This window comes from Staurois parvus, unplaced genomic scaffold, assembly GCF_062004578.1.
Source record: "Staurois parvus isolate SC_StPar_1 unplaced genomic scaffold, SC_StPar_1.0 ptg000282l, whole genome shotgun sequence".
Lineage (NCBI taxonomy): Eukaryota > Metazoa > Chordata > Amphibia > Anura > Ranidae > Staurois > Staurois parvus.
In genome coordinates, this window is record NW_028318078.1 from 14123735 (window position 1) to 14144875 (window position 21141).

Genomic DNA, 21141 nt, shown 5'->3' on the forward strand with positions numbered 1-21141 from the left:
AATTTTTCCACGTTTAGGATGAGTGTTTCATAGGTCATGTGACAAAGCATTAAACCGCAGCACAAGTGTTTTTTTCTAAGCGGTTTCAATGCATTTCAGGCCTGGTTCACAGCAATGCAGTTTCAGTTTTGTCCATTTTGCCATGCTTTTTGCATGTACATTTTTGATGCATTTAAGTTTTTTTTTTTGGCCAGCTTCTTGCTAGGCAGATTAAAAATGCAAAACATAGAAAAATGTTTTATTTTTATACCTGCTTTTTTTGATGGGTTTTCTGTATTTTTTTTGGGCCAACTTGCTAGGCAGATTAAGGCAACATTCACACTAGGGCATTTCAAATCGATTTGAAAATGCGCTGTGAAATTGTGCAATTGCGTGTTCAGGTGACATTTATTTCAATGGCACATGAAAACATGAGATGATCGCGGTGCCTTTTACCGCCAAACACAGCAAAAACGCCCCGCATTTTACGGTGCCATTGAAATGAATGGCCTCTGAACATGCAATTGTGCTTTTTTTTTTTTTTTTAAACATTTTCACAGCGCGTTTTCAAATCATGGCGATTGCGCCTGCGATTTGAAACGCCCTAGTGTGAATGGAGCCGTAAACTGAGTTTTTAAACTGCCCAGCAACAAGCTGGCTACAAAAAAAAAAAAAAAAAACCCACCACAACGCACCAAAGAGCACATGCAAAAACGGATAAAACCACAAACCAGGTCTGAAATGCATTGAAAACGCAGCAAACACTACAAAAACACATACACGTGTCACGTTTTTTGATGTGTTCTGAATCTGCCGAACAACAAGTTTGTCAAAACAAAAACCACAAAACGCATCAAAAACATGTCAAAACATGCATGCAAAAACTCACTGCAAAGCTGACAAAAACTGCATTGGTGTGAACCAGGCCTTAAATGCATTGAAAACGCAGCAAAAACACATGCTGCAGTTTTGATGAGTCAGATGACCTATGAAAAATGCACCCTAAACGTTGGTAAAAAATCACAGCAAAATTGTGGCAGCATCGCTGGTAAAAATCGCAGTATAAAATCACAGGAAAATTGCGGTAAAACCTGGGTAAAATAGCAGCAAAATGCATTTGTTGTGCGGAAAATGTATTAACAGTTTAGTGTTTTGTGTAGGGTAGTGTACTAATGGATGATTTTTTTACCTATCCTGGAGTTCTTATTTAAATTTAAAATAAGTATTTGATCCCCTGCTGATTTTGAATGTTTTCCCACTCACAAAGAAATGATCAGTCTAAAAATCGAAGGGTAGGTGTGTTGTAACAGACAGAATAGCAACAAAAAATTCAAAAGAAATGCAGGTCTAAAAAATTATGCACCGATTTGCATGAGCGAAATAAGTATTTGATCCCCTATCATTTAGCTAGATTTCTGGCTACCAGGTGTCTTTTATACAGGTAACAAGCTGAGATTAGAAGCCATCTCTTTATTATTATGCAGGATTTATATAGCGCCAACAGTTTGCCCAGCGCATTACAATATAACGGGAGACAATACAGCAACAATACAGTTCAATACAAGAGGGAAAGGAGGGCCATGCTCCTTGGAGCTTAGAATCTAGAAGGGAGGGGCTAGTGGTACAAAAAGGTAGTAACTGTGGGGGATGGACTGGTTGGAAGAGTGGAGATTCCATTATTAGCTGAGGGCAGGATAGGCTTCCTTGAAGAAATAGCTTTTCAGAGATCGCCAAAAAGTGAGCAGAGTAGGCGACAGTCTGATTAATTGGGGTAGAGAGTTCCAGAGGATGTGGGAAGCTGTGGAAAAGTCCTGGAGACAAGGGAGCTAGAGAGCAGGAGGTCTTACAGGGAGAAGAGAGTATGGTTTGGGTGATATTTAGAGACAAGATCATTGATGTAATTTGGGGAAGAGTTATAAATGGCTTTACACGTTATTTTTCATGTTTTGAATTTTATCCGTTAGGTAATGGGAAGCCAGTGGAGGGATTGGCAGAGAGGGGTGGCAGATACCGAACGGTTAGTAAGGTGGACGAGTCTGGCAGCAGCATTCTTGATAGACTGAAGAGGGGATAGCCTGCGATTCGGTAGGCCAATGAGGAGGGAGTTACAATAGTCAAGGCGAGATATAGCAAGGGAGTGAATAAGATGCTTAGTGGTTTCCGAGGTTAGGAACGGGCGTATCGTGGAGATGTTGCGGAGGTGAAGTCTACAAGATTTGGACAGTGATTGGATTTGGGGGTGAAAGGACAGATGGGAGAATAGGATTACACCTAGCACCCTGGCATTGGGTGAGGGAATGATGATTGTGTTATTGATCCTGATGGAGAAGTCAGGGGAGGGGGCACGGGCTGGGGGGAATACGAAGAGCTCAGTTTTGGAAAGATTGAGTTTGAGGAAGTAGAGTGACATCCATGCTGATATGTCACTTAGTAGGTTAGTAATGCGAGAGGAGACTGAAGGGGTGAGGTGAGGGGTAGAAAGAAAGATTTGTGTGTCATCAGCATAGAGATGGTACTTAAAGCCGTGGGAGTTTATCAAGTGACCAAGGGAGGAGGTGTAGATGGAAAAGAGAAGGGGTCCAAGGACAGAACCTTGAGGGACCCCTACAGAAAGAGGGAGTGAAGAGGAGGAGGCAGCGTTATAGGTAACGCTGAAAGAGCGCTGCAATAGGTAGGAGGAGAACCAGGAGAGAGCAGAGTATCTGAGACCAAGAGAGTGCAGTTTTTTTGAGGAGGAGGGGGTGGTCAACCGTATCAAAAGCCGCAGAGAGGTCAAGTAGTAAGAGTACGGAGTAGTGGCCATTGGTTTTAGCTGTTAGATCATTAGTGAGTTTTAGTAGGGCAGATTCAGTGGAGTGTAGTGAGCGAAAGCCAGACTGTAAAGGGTCAAGAAGGTGGTTGTCTGTGAGGTGGGAGCTCAGGCGATTGTAGACTAAGTGTTCTAGGAGTTTAGAGGTAAATGGCAGCAGGGAGATAGGTCTTAAGTTGTTCAGGTTGGTGGGGTCCAGGGAGGGCTTTTTAAGTATGGGAGTGATGTGTGCATGCTTGGGAGGGGAGGGGAAGGCACCAGTAGAGAGGGAAAAATTGAGGATGTGAGTTGGGGAGCATAGGATGGAAGAAGAGGGTGACCGTAGTAGTTGTGAGGGGACAGGATCCAGGGGGCAGGTAGTGAGACGGGCTTCTGAGAAAACCTTAGTGACCTCTTCGGTAGTAGCAAGGTCAAAAGAGGAAAGTGTTAAGGGAGGTTTAGTAGAAGGTATGCTAAGTGGGATGGATGTCTATGCAGTGGCAATGCCCCTACGTATTGTGTCAATCTTATTTTTGAAATGAATCTCTTAAAAAGGGAGTGCTGCTAATCTCATTTTGTTACGTGTATAAAAAGACACCTGACAACAGGAGCAATCAAACAATCAGATTCCAAACTCTCCACCATGGCAAAGACCAAAGAGCTGTCCAAGGATGTCAGGGACAAGATTGTAGACCTACACAAGGCTGGACTGGGCTACCAAACTATCACCAAGCAGCTTGGTGAGAAGGCGACAACAGTTGATGCAATAATTTGCAAATGGAAAACACACAAAACTGTCAGTCTCTCTAGGTCTGGTGCACCATGCAAGATCTCACCTCGTGGAGTGTCAATGATCTTGAGAACAGTGAGGAATCATCCCAGAACTACACGCGAGGATCTTGTCGATCTCCAGGCAGCTAGGACCACAGTCATCAAGAAAACAATTGGTAACACACTATGCCGACAAGGACTGAAATCCAGCAGTGCCTGCATGGTCCCTCTGCTCAAGAAAGCACAAGTCCAGGCCAGTCTGAAGTTTGCCACTGAACATCTGAATGATGCAGAGGACAACAAATTGAAAGTGTTATGGTCAGAGGAGACCAAAATCAAGCTCTTTGGCATCAACTCAACTCGCCATGTTTGGAGGAGGAGGAATGCTGCCTATGACCCCAAGAACACCATCCCAACTGTCAAACATGGTGGTGGAAACATTCTGCTTTCGGGTATTTTTCTGCTAAGGGGACAGGACAACTGCACCGCATCAAAGGTATGACGGACAGGGCAATGTATTGTCAAATCTTGGGTGAGAACCTGCTTTCCTCAGCCAGGCCATCGTGGATGAGTGTTCCAGCATGACAATGAACCAAAACACATGGCCAAGGCAACAAAGGAGTGACTCAAGAAGAACACATTAAGGTCCTGGAGTGGCCTAGTCAGCTCCAGGGAGCTGAGAGTTCGAGTTCCCAAACATCAGCCACCAAACCTTAATGACTTAGCGAGGACCTGCCAAGAGAAGTGGGCCAAAATCCCTCCTGAGATGTGTGCAAATCTGGTGGCCAACTACAGGAAACGTCTGACCTCAATACTTGGTGGCAAACCCCTTGTTGGCAATCACAAAGTCAGTGTTTTGTGAAGGAGATCAAATACTTATTTCCCTCATGAACTTGGAAATCAGTGCATAATTTGTTAGACAAGCATTTCTTTTGAATTTTTTGTTGCTATTCTGTCTCCAAGTGTTACAATACACCTACCATTCGATTTTTAGACTGATCATTTCTTTGTGAGTGAACATTCAAAATCAGCAGGGGATAAAATACATATTTCCTTAAGTCATATTTTCCTTGGGGATCAAATACTTTTTACTCACTGAACTGCAACTCAATTTGTAACATTTGTATAATGTGTTTTTTCTGGATTTTTTGGTTGATATTCTGTCTCTATCATTTTTATCAAGGTTTAGGAGTGTGTCTATGGGAATGTTTGACCATTCTTCCAGAAATGCATTTGTGACGTCAGGCACTAATGTCAGACAAGAAGGCCTGGCTCTCAGGCTCCGCTTTAATTCATCCCAAGGGTGTTCTATCGGGTTGAGGTGAGGATTCTGTGCAGGCCAGTCATGTTCCTCCTCCCCAAACGCGCTCATCCATGTCTTTATAGACCTTGCTTTGTGCACTGCTACGCAGTCATGTTGTAACAGGAAGGGGCCATCCCCACAATGTTCCCCCAAAGCTGGGAGCATGAAATTGTCCAAAATGTCTTGGTATGCTGACGCTTGGGAGTTCCCTTCACTGGAACTAGGGGGCCAAGTCCAGCCCCTGAAAAACAACCCCGCACCATAATCCTCCCTCCACCAAACTTTACACAATGCAGTCAGGCATGTACTGTACTCCTGGCAACTGCCAAACCAAGACACGTCCAACTGATTGCCAGACAGAGAAGCGCGATTCGTCACTCCAGAGAACAAGTCTCCACTGCTGTAGTCCAGTGGTGGCGTGCTTTACACCACTGCATCCAACGCTTTGCATTGCACTTGGTGATGTAAGGCTTGGATGCAGCTGCCCGGCCAAGGAAACCCATTCCATGATGCGCTCTATGCACTGTTCTCCTAACCTGAAGGCCACACAAAGTTTGGAGGTCTTTAGTAATCAATTCTGTAGAGTTGGTGACCTCTACGTACTGTGCACTTCAGCATGTGCTGACCCTGCTCTGTCATTTTACGTGGCCTACCATTGGATGAGTTGCTGTTGTCCCCAGTTGCTTCCACTTTGTTATAATACCACTAACAGTTGACTGTGGAATATTTTTAGTAACAAGGAAATTTCACGGATGTACTTATTGCACAGGTGGCAACCTATCACGGTACAACACTTGAATTCAGTGAGCTCCCGAGAGCAACCCATTCTTTCACAAATGTTTGTAGAAGCAGTCTGTATGCCTATGTGCTTGATTTTATTAATGACCAAAACTTATATGACTAAACAACTTTAAGAGAAGGCCATTTTTGCTGACTTGTGACTTTGTTAAACATAAAAAAGGACTGTGCAATACAAGTGAATACCATTCTTATAAGATAAGGCCATATCTGCCAACTTATGATTGTGTTAAATATAAATAAAGGACTGAGCAATACAGGAAAACACTTATTCTAAGATAAGGCCATATCTCTGGACTCTATTAACTAGAAAAAGGACTGAGCAATATAGGAGAATATCATTATTAAAAGCATTAACAGCACACAAACATCAAGATAGCTGTCTTTTTAAACCACCTGCTGTCCACTGGTCATTTAAAAAGAGCCTGGACTTTAAAGTGGTAAAAACAAGCTCACAGATGCAACGGAGTTTGGTACAATTTTTTGTTTGATCTGGCTCCCATGTAAAAGTCATCTGGGTGACTCTAAAGGTCACTTTTACAGTAGCTTAAAGAACTACCCTTTCCCATGGTTCTAGGGCCCAACCAATCCTTTCAGGAGTCTGGGACCACAGTAAAAGGGAGTCAGGATGGGAAGCAGGAGCAGATCAGGGAACATCCATTCCCCAATATGCCCATAGGTCATAAACTGGAAAAGCTCAAGCGCTGAGCATTTCTGGGTTCAGAGCAGAAATGCCAGGTGAACGATAAAGCACAGTGGTAAAAAAATGTACATTAAAATAAAAATATAATCTGCGAAAAACATTTTTTGTGCCTCAGTTTATAAACGTTTGATGTGAAAATTTGTGATGTTAAAAACAGAATATAAAAAAAATAGAATAGATTCAGTCTTGTGTATATGGGCCTTTACTCTATTTGTTGCACAAAACATGACAGAAGCCTAAAACAACAGTGTGGACTAGGCTGAAGACTGTATTGCTAAGCACAAAATGGCCAAGAAACCCCTTTTTGCACCCCTTTTTAAAAATCTACATTTTATACTATAGTAAATCCATAAAATAAAATTCCTGCTGAAAAACAAAAAGATACAGCTAACTTGTATAGCATTGCTGTAATTACAATACACTGCACTAACGTGGAAAATGAATAGGAGCAAGAAAGGACATACTTGTCAAAGTTTTCATCAAGCATCTCATAGGAGTTTTTGTAACAATCTATCCTCTTCATGAAATCCTCAGTGGCTTCCTCAATGGTGCAGTTTAAATAGTCCGGGCTGCCCAACTTCACTTGCTACAAAACAAAGCGGAAAACTCCTGTAAGCGAAAGTTAGATTTTCTAAACATTTCAGTGGCATAAATTCAGTGCCCTATGCAGTCAAAAGATGATAGCATATGAGTATGCTACCAGGAGTGAATACACCGAGACCAACTGAACCCATAAGCTCAATTTTTCCAAACTGAATGCTACGGTTTTCCAAAGAATAAGCTGGTGTAATGGTGTAAATACATAGCACATATGCTCAGATAACACGATTAGGCAAACACTGCTCAGAATACACTGGGGGCAAGTACTTTTCACTACCATTGCATGCCTTTTCTCTTTAAAGCCCAAGCCCCCACTAGAGTCTGTCACTTACCTGATATTCCTCACTCCGGCATTCCCCTCATCTGCCCAATGATCCAGTCTGATTGGAGCCTCAGTATCATCACATAAAATACAGAATCATTAACCCTATATGGTATGCTGAAGAGGCTGGGGTGTGACAAACTGGTTGTAGCTTACACAGCAGCCTATGAGGGACCATTCATTTCAATAGGCTGCCTTACCTGCAGAAACTCTAGGGGGGGATTAAAAAAAAAAAAAAAAAAGGAGTTGCAAGGTATTTTTCCCCTAATTACACTGCACCTAGTGAACCTGTGCCACAAAAGAATGCCATCTGGCATGCACAAGAATGCACCACATTTTCCAATGCGAGTGGGTACCCCTGTGTGTCTGCTAAAGAGCAGTGCATTTTGCCTGCAGGTCAGAACACGTGCAATTTTGCGAGCATTCCTGACCTACACAATTGTAAACCTAGGCTAGGGTAAGAATTTACTCTATATTCCTCTGCCCTTGGCAATTAACATTTGCAGTGTGGTTTGGGGGTTGAAGCACTGCAAGGGTGCTTTTATTTTTATTTTACTGGGAGTTAGGCACTTTAGGCCAGCTTAGGTTCAATTTAAAGCCTACCATAACAGTGCTGAAGTACAAGCACCTTCTGGTCCCTGCAGGTACCTATATTACTCTTCAATAAATACCTATGTCCCTGCAGCTCCTAGGCCCAAGCTTTACTTTCCAAGAAAGGTGAAGCGCCGGTTTCTCCTCAAATACAGGATCAACATGGGGCAAAATAATGCCCAAGAAGTTGACAGCTACCGAGAAAGCTGTTTATATGAACAGATAAGAGTCTCAACCTTACAAGTCTAGTTAAACATAAATAACTACTACTAACCCTACAATGGCCTGGATAAAAAACCTTAAAGCATATGCTAAGAAGATTAATAAAACATTAAGGGCCAATTATTCACACCAAATGCAGTTTTTGACTGTATTCCAATTGCACAGAGTCCAAAATCCAAGTTATCCTATGGCCACACTTCACACAATTAGGATCCATGCACACTGGGCTTAAAAAACGCTGCTTCTACAAGAGTTAAGCATTTTGCCTGTAGAAGCAGCATAACGTTGTCCTAAATTTGTCCATGCACATTATTACATTTAGAGGCATATTTTAAAGCTCAGTATTTGGAGGCAAAAAAAAAAAAAACCCTCCAAAAAAACACCTTTTTTTTTTTGAAAGGCAATTTCTCGCAGAAAAAAAAAACAAACAAAAAAAACAAAACAAAAAAACACAAACAAACCCCACAATGATAAATGCTCCTAAATGCCTCTACAAAAATGCTCTGAGTTTTTTTTTTTCTGCCAAAAGATCTGGCTTTTTTTTTTTTTTTTATACAGTCCACTGTACATGGACCCTTACAATGGGGTGCAAAAAAAATACAGCAAACTGCATTTTTCCACACTTCAAATGTGCAAAAATGCACACACAAACACATGCAAATGCAATGCACACAAAAGCCCCAAAAAAGGAAGAAATTGACCTCAAAAGACAAACATGGATAGGAAAAAAAAAAATGTGGTAACGAAAGTAAATGAGCACAAAAACACACAAAATGAATGCAAATGTGTTTCTGGCTGAAATTTGCTGGAGAGAATCCCCCAGCCCTCACCACCCACTCTTTTCCCTTCTCTCCTCCTTCCCAGGCAAAACTCCTCCGAACCCCTTCTTACTCTCATCTTTCTTATTTTCTCCTCCCCCCACCCCCCTTTTTTCCTTATTCTCCCTTTTCCCCGTTTTTTTTTTTCCCCCCACATTATGGCACTGGCTACTAACAGCAAAGAACAACCCTCACCAACAGACTCTGCACTGATCTTCTTAGCTGTGATTTTCAGCACACGGTTTACTGGTAACATATGCATTTAGCCTCAATGCCAGGAGTTACCATGACCTTGAAAGTATTGATGTAGTGGGCTTTGTGGGCTGGAATCGCATTGCTGAGCTTTTTGACTGTGGTTTGCACCCTTTTTCTATTGTAAAACTTAAAAACCAATACATTTTTTGTAAAACAAATACGTGCATACAAATGTGTAGAAAATAACGCGCAGTAGATGCTCAGTTTTTGGTGTGAATGGGCCCTTAAAACCTATACCAACTCATTTGGGCTTGATACACATCTCAATAATTCACCGTGTAAATTTGCACTATTATTCATATGTAGATAAAGATTGAGGTTTTAAAACAAAAAGTCGTGCATTAAAAAAAAATATATCACAAGCATCTCCTAAATGGGCCTTGAAACCCATGTGCATAGGCTTTAATATATACACATAGTATATGGTATCAATAAAATCAAGGCCCATAGATTGATGAATCTGAAGACTTCAAAATACCTTTTTTTTTTTTTAACTTTGAAAGTCAGTCAAGTGATACAATATGGGCAGAGCTCTGCTGGTCACGACTGATTGGTAAAAAAAAACAAAAAAAAAACCTAATCTAAATCTCCCACATATTCACATTCAGCACAGCCCCCCTGCAAGGGAGCACTTTTACTTTCCCGGGAGCTGGGCTGTCATCCTTTGACTTTTTCATCCTTGTGGTGGGTCAGTAATTCAGAGGCAAGTCAAAACCCTTGATCTGCATGCTTGCTCATGGTCAGGGGTTTAAAAGGATAAGTTCTTGCAGGTAAAAAAATGTGCAGTTATTTTTGTCTGCAGGAGTCTGTAAAGCAGGCATCACTAAATGGTGGACCGTGGTCCAGATCTGTACCCAGAAACATTCCTTTCCGGACCACAGCTTCACCAAATAGTTGCCTGAATGCCCGCTCCCCGCTGTCGGCTCCCTCGCCTGCCACTATTACCCTAAAACACTTCAAGTTCAGACAATTTTACCCCCTTCCTGTCCAGGCCAAATTTTCAGCTTTCAGTGTTATTACACTTTGAATGACAATTGTGCGGTCATGCAACACTGTACCCATATGAATATTTTAGCTTTTTTTGAGACAGATAAAACTTTATTTTGATGATATTTATTCACCACTGGGATTTTAATTTTTTTTGCTATATAAAAAAGGAAAAAAAGTCCAAAAAATTTTAATTAAAAAAAAAAAAAAAAAAAAAAAAAAAAAAAAAAAGTATAAGAAAAAAGTTTCTTATAAAATTTTGCAAATAAATAATCTTTCTTCATAAATCTTGGCCAAAATTTATTCGGTTATCTTTTTAGTAAAAAAAAACAAAAACAAAAACAAAAACAAAAACAAAAAAAAAAAAAAAAAAACTTAGTTTGACCAAAAATTATAGTTAAAAAAAAACCTAAATAATAAAATATTATGTATAAAAATTTTTTTTTAAACATACTGTCATCTTAGCAGTACAGTGTCACCATAATGACAGTGTACTGCTTGTGGGGGGGGTGATGAAGATTTCTCTCTTTTTTTACACTGATTGCTTTTACAGCCTTTATGGGAGTAAAAGCAATCATTTCTCCTCTTTGGGTGCATTCTTGAAGACACTGAGAAATACTGTGAGAGCTGTGATTGGTCACAGCTTGTCACATGGTACAAAGCTGTTGTGAATAGCCTTGTACCATGTGACCTCTGATCATTCAGAGATTTCACTAGTAAGCAATGTCAGAAGTGACATCTTGCTTACTACTATTCATGTGATCACTGATTGGCCAATCAGTGATCACATGATTGGGACCTCACACAGAGGTCCCATACAGCGATCGGTGTTCCGCTCTGTCCTCTGGACACAGTGGGCACCGGATCGCAGTGCCACGCACTCCCAGGGAGCGCGCACAACCTGAAGATGCGGGCGCCGTAAATGAACGGCAAGCTGCTCCTGCACTGCTCCCGTCCGGCCATTTATGTACATGGGCCGGAAGTGGTTAAGGTATGGCACATCATTTGAGGCGCAGCAGGTATGTCCCTTCCATAACATTGCAGCACTCCCTCTCCCTCCCCACATCCTTATTATTCACACAAGACGAAAAACACAGCAGGTCTGGGCAAAGGGAAGGACTTTTCGTGTTAGGAAGCGAGTGATTGGTTGCTAGGCAGCGGGGCGGTCCAAGCAGATGTTTACCTGCCTTTAAACATGAAAAGTCCCACCCTATGTCCAGACCTGCCATGCTTGCCGTCTTGTGTGAATAAGGTAGGACAGGGTGGGGAGGAAGGGGGGAGTACTGCAATGTTATGAAAGGAACAGGAATCTGTAATATGCAGCGAGGACTGTGATTCGGCGATCTGTGATGGGGGGGGGGTCTTTGATGGGACGGGGTCTGTGATGTAAAAGTGGGGGAATAGGGGTAGTGGGAGGAACTATGATGTGAAGGATCTGAGTCATAGCACCAACTTGACGTTCCGTTTGGTGTTCCGCTGGAAGAAAATTTTACTGACCGGACTGGACCCCCCGTGAATTTTAATTCAGTACTTCTGCTGTAAAGCATTGCACCAGCGTTCAGCAGATTGCTGGTGCCATGCAAGTCTCCTGCAGATCTGTCAGTATATCTGCTTGCCAGTACGGGATGTACAAGCAACCAGATATACTGATAGGAAGAATGAATGAACTACCACAGCGCTCTACAGCCGCTAAGGCTGTTAGGACTTGACACTGAACACTGTTTTTTTTCTTTTAAACATGACAGTTCGCAACGGGGGGGGGGGGGGGGGGGGGGCGGGGGGTTAGTGGAGAAGATCCCCTGGCTAGACCAGTCTGATCATAACATGTTACATGGAACACCCTGGATATGGGTGTATGTAACATGTTACGAAAGGTGAACTTATCCTTTAAAGCAGTGTTTCTCAAGCAAGAGTGCGGTCTGGCTTCCCCCAGGGTACCGCAAGCACAGGACCCAGCTTGTCCCAGATCAGAGTCATGCGTTGCCTTGACTAGGGTTAGGGGGGGGCATCTAACATGATTGGAGGGGGATGGACTCTGATGTACAGTTCATGTCATCAAGGCAGTTGTGTGCATTGTCCCAGGCTAAGGGTTTCCCATTGATAAACATTTAGGTTTCTCTCTCTCCCCCCCACCCCCATTTTAGTCTGGGGTGCCTCTCGAGAATATGCATACTTTTAAAGTGTGCTGCAGAAAAAAAAAAAAAAAAAAAAAAGACTAGAGATGCTAGTTTAAAGTATTGAGGTTATTGGATCAGCATGACAGCCAGGTGACTAGCAATTTCAGGATGAGTCAGATACGGTAGCCTACATAAATTCCCGTTGATAAGTTTCGTTTACAGCCATCAGGACCTTTGTAAACGGGAAGGTGAGCATGAAGGACTGGTTGACACAGAACATGCTTATTCAGGGACAAAAAAACAAAAAAAAAAACAAAATGGGAAAGACCTATCAGTCCTATCATTTACATAATCCTAGCCTAAAATGGGTTCTAGTCTAGTATAAACTGCTGTAGAATACTGTAACCCCTAGGGAAGTCCAGAATCCGGCTGTATCTGTCACAGTAGTAATTTTTCAACTAAGTACTGTAGAACTAGAGGACTTATATCCTAGACAAAGGCAGACTAACCCTTATACAAGAAAGGCTAACAAAAGCAGTAAAAGCAACATTTAGTATAAATGGATACTGAATGTACAAGAGAGTTTCAATGTGAGAGGATAAAGATTTAGGTTATGGTTTATTCGAAGTGAGAACAATGGGGAAGATTGGATATACTGCTTACCACAATGTTTTCCGCAATAACTTCAGGGTCAACACATACCGACTCCACAAAGAATGTCTTTATATGCAAGGGAAGAAAGACATTTTTAGTTCATGGCCATTTCTAAATAGGCCAGAGATCACTGTTCATGTTTATTAAAATCCTATAGTTCCGTCTCGTGGCCTTTTTATGTTTGACTTGCATATATTTAAATAAAAAAAAAAAAAAAGAAGAAGAAGAACAGAAAAGAAAAAGGAACGCTCGTCAATAAAAATTAAAGTAGATAACAAGAAATTCAACTTCACACCACCTACCTACTGTCAGAATAACCAAATATTAGTTAACCCTGTACTGAAAGGAGGCTGCCATTTTATGGTGAAAATTCAAGTTGCCCAAGTGTCAAACTAATTTAATAGTTTCAACATTTCTTACCCGTTACTAACCTGAAACAATGAATGAATTAGATTTTTTTGACCGTGTTTAAATTGCTGTCTTGGCAACCACTCCCTCTATTTCTATCACAGAGACACGAAAATAAAAATCTACCTAAAACGGGTTACAGACGAAAATATACTGTAGGTCCAACAAAAAGTTTAATTTTAAAACTCAACTGGACCCTTATTTTATTTGTTAAGAAATTAGATTTAAACTTTTTTTTTTTTTTTTTTTTTTTTCTTTCCTTCAGTATGTGATGGTGTTTTTGCCCTATGTCACACTGCCCTTCCCTAACAGCATTCTGGAGATTTAACCACTTCACTCTGTGTACAGATAAACATTTTACAAGTTCGTTATTCATCCTAACTGCAATACAAAAAAGGCACAACTGCTCTTAGGGCTAGTTCACACCACAAAAACACTCTGGGTGCATTCCGGATGAGTTTTTGCTTACAGTTCACACCATAGTTATGACTTGTATATGCATGCATTAGTTAGTATCAAATCAGTGTGTTCCAAGCATTTACAAATTTTTCAGCAACCTTCAGTTTGGGGGATGCCAGACAAATACAGTATGAATGGGAGCACTGATTCTCACTTTAACCCTTTTGCTTCCAACACTGTATGTCATTGGTGGCAGTGGGGTGGGGTTACACACATTCCCAGCTGCTATAGCAGCTCCACAAGACAACAGTCTGCTTCCTGTGATCCTCATTAGATTCTGCACTTCATTTTACTTCCACAGAAGGCATTTGCTTCCCCACGGAAAGGGTCTATGGAAAATATAGGTCAAAGAAAATTCACAGTTTTGCAGGAGTGTGTTGGATATCCATTTACTCAGCGCAATGAAAATGGGTAATATATTGCATTTGTGTTTAGTAAAATGAACTTTAGTGCATTTACTGAAAATTTGCCTCTGAAAAAACCAGTTGCGTAAATATCAAAAAACAAAAAATTAGAACTACCACCATTTTATTCTCCAGGGGTCTGCTTTCAGAAAATATATAAATTTTGGGGGTTTTAACTAGTCTTCAAACTAGAAACGAATTAACTGATCTGGATTGAGAAGAGGAGAAAACGAATATAACAAAATGCTGCTCTGCTTGTTACTGCTATATAAAATCAAGCACAAAGCCATGATATAAGAAAACAACTCACTTTGAATCCATGCTGATCAGCAAATTTAAGAATGGTCTCCCGCCTCTCTCGTGTTGTGTTTGTTGCATCAAAAACCTGTAGATGGAAAACTCATTGTAAAGAACCAAAAAGAAACCTGCAATATATGTGAATACACAACATACAATGCAATCAAAGAATTTCACTTCCACCTTTGTTTCTGTGTAGCAGCAGGTTTAAAATGAACCTAGCACAAGTCTAATGCAGTGCTTACAGTACTGACAATTACACAGTTGTCCTGTTTCCTTTTCATAAAAAAAACAAAAAGCAAAATCTTAAATAAAGTACATCTATATCCCAAATATTTTTTGTTCTAGATAAAAGAAAACGGTTAGAACCTCTGTCAGATTTTACTGCTATGCAAAGCTCTGTTGGACAGATTTTCCTTTCCTCCCATTTATATTCTGCAGACAACCTTTTTCCCCCAGACAAAAAAGAGGGGAAAACCTGTAACTGGGAAACAGAGGACAATAAAAAGTTGACCGATACTAGTATTGCCTTGCTTACTTTTATATATAAAAAAAAAAACAAAAAAAAAACCACCTTCTGTCTGTTAAAAGGTTGTCCCTAGGGCAGGCAGTAAGGGGAAAATCTCTCCAAAAAGACAAAGTGAAGGAATCTCTAACAAAACGTACAGCACAGTAAAAAAAAAAACTTGACTGGAATTCTAATCCTTCCCCACAACATACAAAGCTGAAGAAAGTTTTGGCTTTAGAAGCTCTTTAAAAAGATAAACAACCTTCTGTTGAAACGGTCATTTTCTGGCACACAAACTGGGCTCGCAGCAGCATTGCTGGCGTCGTCTCCTTTACAGGGGACCGCAGGAGCTGCCATCACTTGGTCCTTCTCTGTTGCATACTTCCGCCCTCAACATCTGTCACTTCCTCATATTGGTTACAAAATAGTGGCGCTTAGGCGCATGCACGGTTGGCATTTTCACCCAGTGTGCATGTGCAGTGTCTCCGGACAGGTCTACAAGCTTCCGGCATGTAAATATTGGTGGTTTCATACACACACACGCCGTGACAGTCAATCCCCAATAGAGCATGATATTCTTGATGTGTTTCGTGATGTTTTTGTCATTTAGGGAGCAGATCGATCTTTGTGCATTTTATATGCACAGACTCAAAGTCACATCCATGCTCATTCATAATGCATTATATCCCAGGCGCTTTTTGATCTGTCCATCTGGTAAGCACTTTTTATTGCCATTTGATTGCTATAATACAGTCACAGTCCCTTGTTATAGGTTTATCCATTTTTGGCACTTGGAGGTCATTTACTATATGCTTCAAGTTTGGGGACCTCCCCCTTTTTGCGCGTTACTTGCAAGATCCCACCCCCTTTTTTGCACAGATGGGGGAGTGGCTGGGGTTCCATTATCACTTTGCTATAATAATATATCTATATTACACACCATTGTGTTTTTATCCATTGCTCTGAGGAAGGGAGTCTCCTGAAATGCGTTAGTACTTCCCCAGAGGACCTTTGTTGCCTGTGACTGGCAGATTTTGACTCCTTGTCTCTGTTTTTATGACCTTTTTGGCTTGTATGTATTTGTATTTTTATAATACATTTCTTATTATCATGGTAATGCACAAGGAGAATGCGCCCTATTTTGTGCTTTTCTGCGAGAACGATTCACTGCAGGCACGGATCAATCAGAATCGCACTGGCCTGGCCCAGAAGCGCTGCAGAGAAAAGGGAAGTACAGAAGGGACTGGGTGGGGGGGTGTATATGGCATTAGTTCACCTTTTCATTTTTTCTGTAAAAGTAAAACAGTTTAATGTGGTCAACTGACTATCCCTGATCCTCAAGTACTTCAATGGGCAGGAATTTGCATACTATTTGCATATCAGGTTGTGTTAGTCTACAAAAGAAAGGTGTTCAGCTTGACAATGGATAGGCTTCTGGCATGTGTGGTGCCCATGCTTGATGAAAAAGGAAAAAATGCCAGTGTTGCATATGGCACATTAGCCACTTCCCACTCTAAGGCAGGTTAGAAAGCAAAGTAAAATAACTTTAGAACAGCAAGTTTCATAAACCATCACCAAGTACATTCAGGAGTAGATATAAATAGTTAAGGCTGCTTACGGTTGTTATATTGGGCCAAATCCCTACGCCATTTCGGGTTTTTGGAACGCACGCGAGGTCCAGAAAGTAGAAAGGTGGTGCACAGATGCGGAGTGTATTGGTGCCGAGATATTGGGCACCATGTTTTGTAAGTGTAAAATTTGTAATACTTTATATTGCCAAGTCTTAATACTGCACAATGATAGATTCTGCCTTTGTGGCCCTTGGGTGACATTGATGGAGAGACATCGGGTACATAGGACAAGTGATGATTGGAGGAAAGTGAGGAACAGCAGTTGAAGAGCATCTGGGGAAAACAGCGCTTTATGACCTTTTCTTTTAAATAAGAGGGTCATGGATCTTTGGTGAGTGCATTGGGGTGACAAAGGAGGTGAAGCAGTTTGGAAAGATTTGGTGGCACAGAAAAACAGTGCTACATGCAGTCCAACACCAATATGGAAATACTATTTATTGTTTGTTATTTTGGTTCATGGCATTTGGAAATTGAGTGCGAGCTGTCTATGGGGAATGTAAGTGCCCACTTCAGGAGCACCACTAGGTGCTCTTTAAGGGTCAGCTACAAAAATAAATAAATTGCAACGCACCAGTTCTTAAAAGGGGCAGCTACAAAAATATTGCAACACACCTATATTGTGCAGGTGTACATAAGGCTTCACTATATTTGCATTTCACTTTTGGCAATATGTGAATAGTATTATGGTTCTGCACAGGCAGTAATTTAACTTTGAGGAAAGGAGCCATATATCCAATTTATTTTTTATTTTTATTTGGTTCATGGTATTTGGAGAGTGTAAGCACCCACATATAGTCTCATTTGTACATGTAATGTATACTTACAGCCACGTGCCCTCCTTCCTCTACAAGATACTTCCTGACATCATCTAAAGCCAATAAGGCACACTGCCTGTAGGACAAGAAGTGCAAAAAACTGTGTCAAAAGCATGAGACGTTATTAAACAAAACTTGCAATTTAAAGATTTCAGACATGTACTAAAGAGCAGAACCAACCATTACTTTTTTCTGAACTTTATAGTGACTGGGTTATCCCAAGTAGATCATAGCAACACTGAAAAGTTTCTGAAATAACAGAGGTCCCTCTGAATGGGAACAGAGGTGGCTTTGTGTCTAAACTAGGTCAGAGTACACAGGGACTTGAGGGCTTCACAAGAACTATATTCAGCATTTGCTGGAATAAGGTCCAGCAAGTGGACAAAATTACTTCAAGCAGTTAAAAAGGAAACTGCACACTTTATCCAAGTATGGTCAGCTTTAGAACTATACAGAATTGAATCAAATTGTTAAACAGCTGAAAATAATCCAGTGATTGTTACACCAATACGGTGATTTACAACGTCACACCCTTAAGCCCTGGTTCACACTGGACTGGACTTTGGATTTGTGCAACTTCAAGTGACCTCAAAGCCACATGCCAGAGCGAATTCATGTGCGCTTGGCAGACATCTCTGCAACTTCATGTACAGATGTCTATGCAAGTCGCACATGAAATTGCAAAAAATAGTGCAGGAACCTTTTTTCCAAACCGATTTGAATGGTTCAATTGCTGACAATAGGGAGTGACATATCATGTGATTTGAAGCTTTCAAAACGCATGACAAGTTAAAAGAGTAATCCAATTTCTACACATTTTGGTAATCTTTTGTTAATCATTTCAGATTGTGAGCCAAGTCATTTGCACGCTCTCTTTACCCCTTGGGTGAGATTTCTGTGCTTATTTTCCCAGGTACAGCAACCTACCCTAGCCATTATGAGAAATGGTTCTGCCTGGATACCTTTGCATACCAAATCGCTACATATGCCAATGTAAAATAATGAATAAATGTAGGGACCAAAAAAAAACACCCAAAAATGTAAATTATTTCTCTGAGTATATTAGGGGACACAGGATGAAATAATTTAGATACACTGGGTTATGCTGCTGCCTTCAGGAGATGGCAGCTTGAAGAAATGTACGATTTAAACATATGAACTGAAGAAAAGGTGGCAGACTTGCAAATCAAAACCTTGAGAAACAGTTGTCTGATGTTGAAAAGCCCAGGAAGCAGTAAATGATCTAGTGGAGTACACTTTGAGGGGGGGGGGGAGATAAAACCTTGTCATGCATGGTTTTGTTTTTTGTTTTTTTTAACCAACCTGTCTGCACTGTGCAGCTGAGTGTGTATTTTCGGCAATGCTGAGATGAATGGGTCAGTAGTTGCAGGGAGCTACAGGACACCTCAGCACTGGGAGAGAAGGCGATTATAGTTCTGATTTCCAGTCTATTTGCCTGACAGACAAAGAAGCAAAAGAGGACTGAAAGAACCACCTCTCCAGTGCTTCAAAGGGGTAAATACCGGGAAACAGACGTGCTGCTAGCCTTGGAACCAGGTCTTGGTGGTGCAGCCCTCTTCTGACTGGGGGATCAAACCACAAACTGGAAAAGGAAGCACACGGGGAGCACAAACACCTAGCGCATGAGCTCTGAGGAAGGGGATACCATCCCTGAAACGCGTCAGCATGCCAATCTCACTACCAGTCGGGTACTCTGCCATTACTTTGGATCATCTCAGTGGTTTTACAGGCTGCATATTATCTGCATATCCATCTTATCTTGCGAGTATGTTTTCATTTGTATACTTCGAATAAACCTTGGATAATGCGCTAGCGGTTTGTGCCCCATGTGTTTCCTTTTCCAAAGAACCCAATGAGCCCTGGTGAAAATAAAAAGATAAGCAGGCTATGCTCTATGTGACCATGGCAAATGACATACAGACCATTTGAAGGAAGCTGTAGCTGAGAGACTCCGACAGCATTTACCACATCAAGACAATGGAGGGAAATCCCCTTTGGATGTCATGGAGCAGGACATAGAGAATGGAGAATGTCCAGGCTAAGGTGAAAGAAAGAAATTACATTGACAGGATAAAAAGGCCTAAGGCCTCATGGCAACGTTGTCTGTGTGCCACAAAAATGGGTTTTGTACAGGTTGAGCATGTCAAATCAAAATCACCTCGCAGATGTGATGGGATTACGAATAGCAAATCTGTGTGTAAGAATAGACAAAGGAATATCCTTGATAGCTTCAAAGGGTAGGTTCTGAAGAACCTGCAGACCCAGGCTGAGATCCTACATGGTTACTGGGATATGTACAGGGGATTAATGTGTGCAACACCCTTTATGAAAGTCCTCACTAAGGAGTGAGAGGCAAAGGGTCTTTGAAAAAGAACCACCAGGGTCAAGAATTGTTCTTTGATCGTACTTAAGGCCAAAATGCTGGTAGAAATCAGATTGGAGAAAAAGACAGAATTCATCCAATGGAGTACTTTCTGGGGATTGAATTTCCTTGCCTTACACAATGAAGATGAACTTGTGGGACAGGGTTCCACAACGACCTTGAACTTGTAAAAAGAACTGCAGCAAACTCACATGTTCCACGCAGGCCATGGCCTCAAAAGCAATGCAGAAAATCCAAAGATCTGCAAAAATGGGACTCTTGATAAAAAAAAAAAGAAAGAAAAGAGAAGGAGAGAAGATGCCTGGTCTACAAGAACACTATGAACTGTAGAAACTGTACTGTAGAAAGACTAAGTGGAAGAAGTTATACTAGGCTGTCTTGCAGCTTCATTTGCCAGTGCCCAATATCCTAAAGGCAGAAGCATACCTCAACGTACACTAAGTATTTCACCCTGTGTCCCCTAGTGTCAAAAAAACTAAAACAAAACCCACATTTCTACAGAACCCTTTCCAACTAATACAGAGCTTTACAGTGCATTGAAAATTAGTCTCGCAAAAATCAATTGCACTGACCTGCCATATCATTTCAGTGGAAACTTTCTAAAAAGTAGACAAATCACCTTATCATTAATAAGAATGCATTTATTTTTATTCTATATTATGAAGAAAAAGTATGATACCATTGTTCAAATTTAAAAATGTATTTGGTATAAAGCAGAACGGAAACGCTCCGGAAAACATCCAAATAATGTCACCTTCAAAAGAAAAAACATTTAGCATTGTTATTTCAACCAGGCCTACATCAATAGCATACATTAATTCGCACAAAGATTGCCACAGCTTTCTTAATTCAATAGTAGTTCGTGGTCAAGGTGGATAAAAAAAAAAAAAAAAAAAAAAAAAAAAAAAAAAAAAAAAAAAAAAAAAATCAGATTTTTTTTTAATTTGAAATCGGATTTTTTGGAATAAAATGCTTTTTGAGGAAAATATATTACCATCCAAAAGGTCATTCCATCATGAAATAAAGATTAGTTTTTTATTTATGTAGAATAAGGCTGTATATGTTTAATTTTTTTGGTAAATAAATTCCATTAATCCATTCACAATGTCATGCTCTTCCAGAGGTTTTTGTAAGATTATTGGGCAGTTTCTCTGCCTACAAGATATTATCACAGATGATTGGTTTACTTTGCAGTTCTCAAAACTGAATTTGACTCAGTGGAGATCACATGCCTCTTCTTCACAGCAAAAATGTTATAACATGAACAGAGTTAAGAAAGACCTTAATCCTAACTTCTACAAACCTAT

The 21141-nt window shown here is 40.8% G+C and overlaps 1 protein-coding gene across 6 annotated transcripts in view; it reads right to left on the reverse strand.

Annotated features, from left to right (window-relative positions):
* The window catches only part of LOC149458682 (6-phosphofructo-2-kinase/fructose-2,6-bisphosphatase 4-like), a 147184-nt gene that overhangs the window by 37877 nt on the left and 88166 nt on the right, over positions 1–21141 (reverse strand). For 5 of the 6 annotated variants that reach the window (XM_089681970.1, XM_089681971.1, XM_089681972.1 and 2 more), the window contains 4 exons: positions 17440–17506; positions 14490–14564; positions 12918–12974; positions 6807–6928 (listed from right to left, as the gene is read on the reverse strand). In XM_089681970.1, the coding sequence (XP_089538096.1) occupies positions 6807–6928; positions 12918–12974; positions 14490–14564; positions 17440–17506 (321 nt within the window). The remainder of the gene's footprint in view (positions 1–6806; positions 6929–12917; positions 12975–14489; positions 14565–17439; positions 17507–21141) is intronic. The other variant, XM_089681969.1, reaches the window with a different exon arrangement.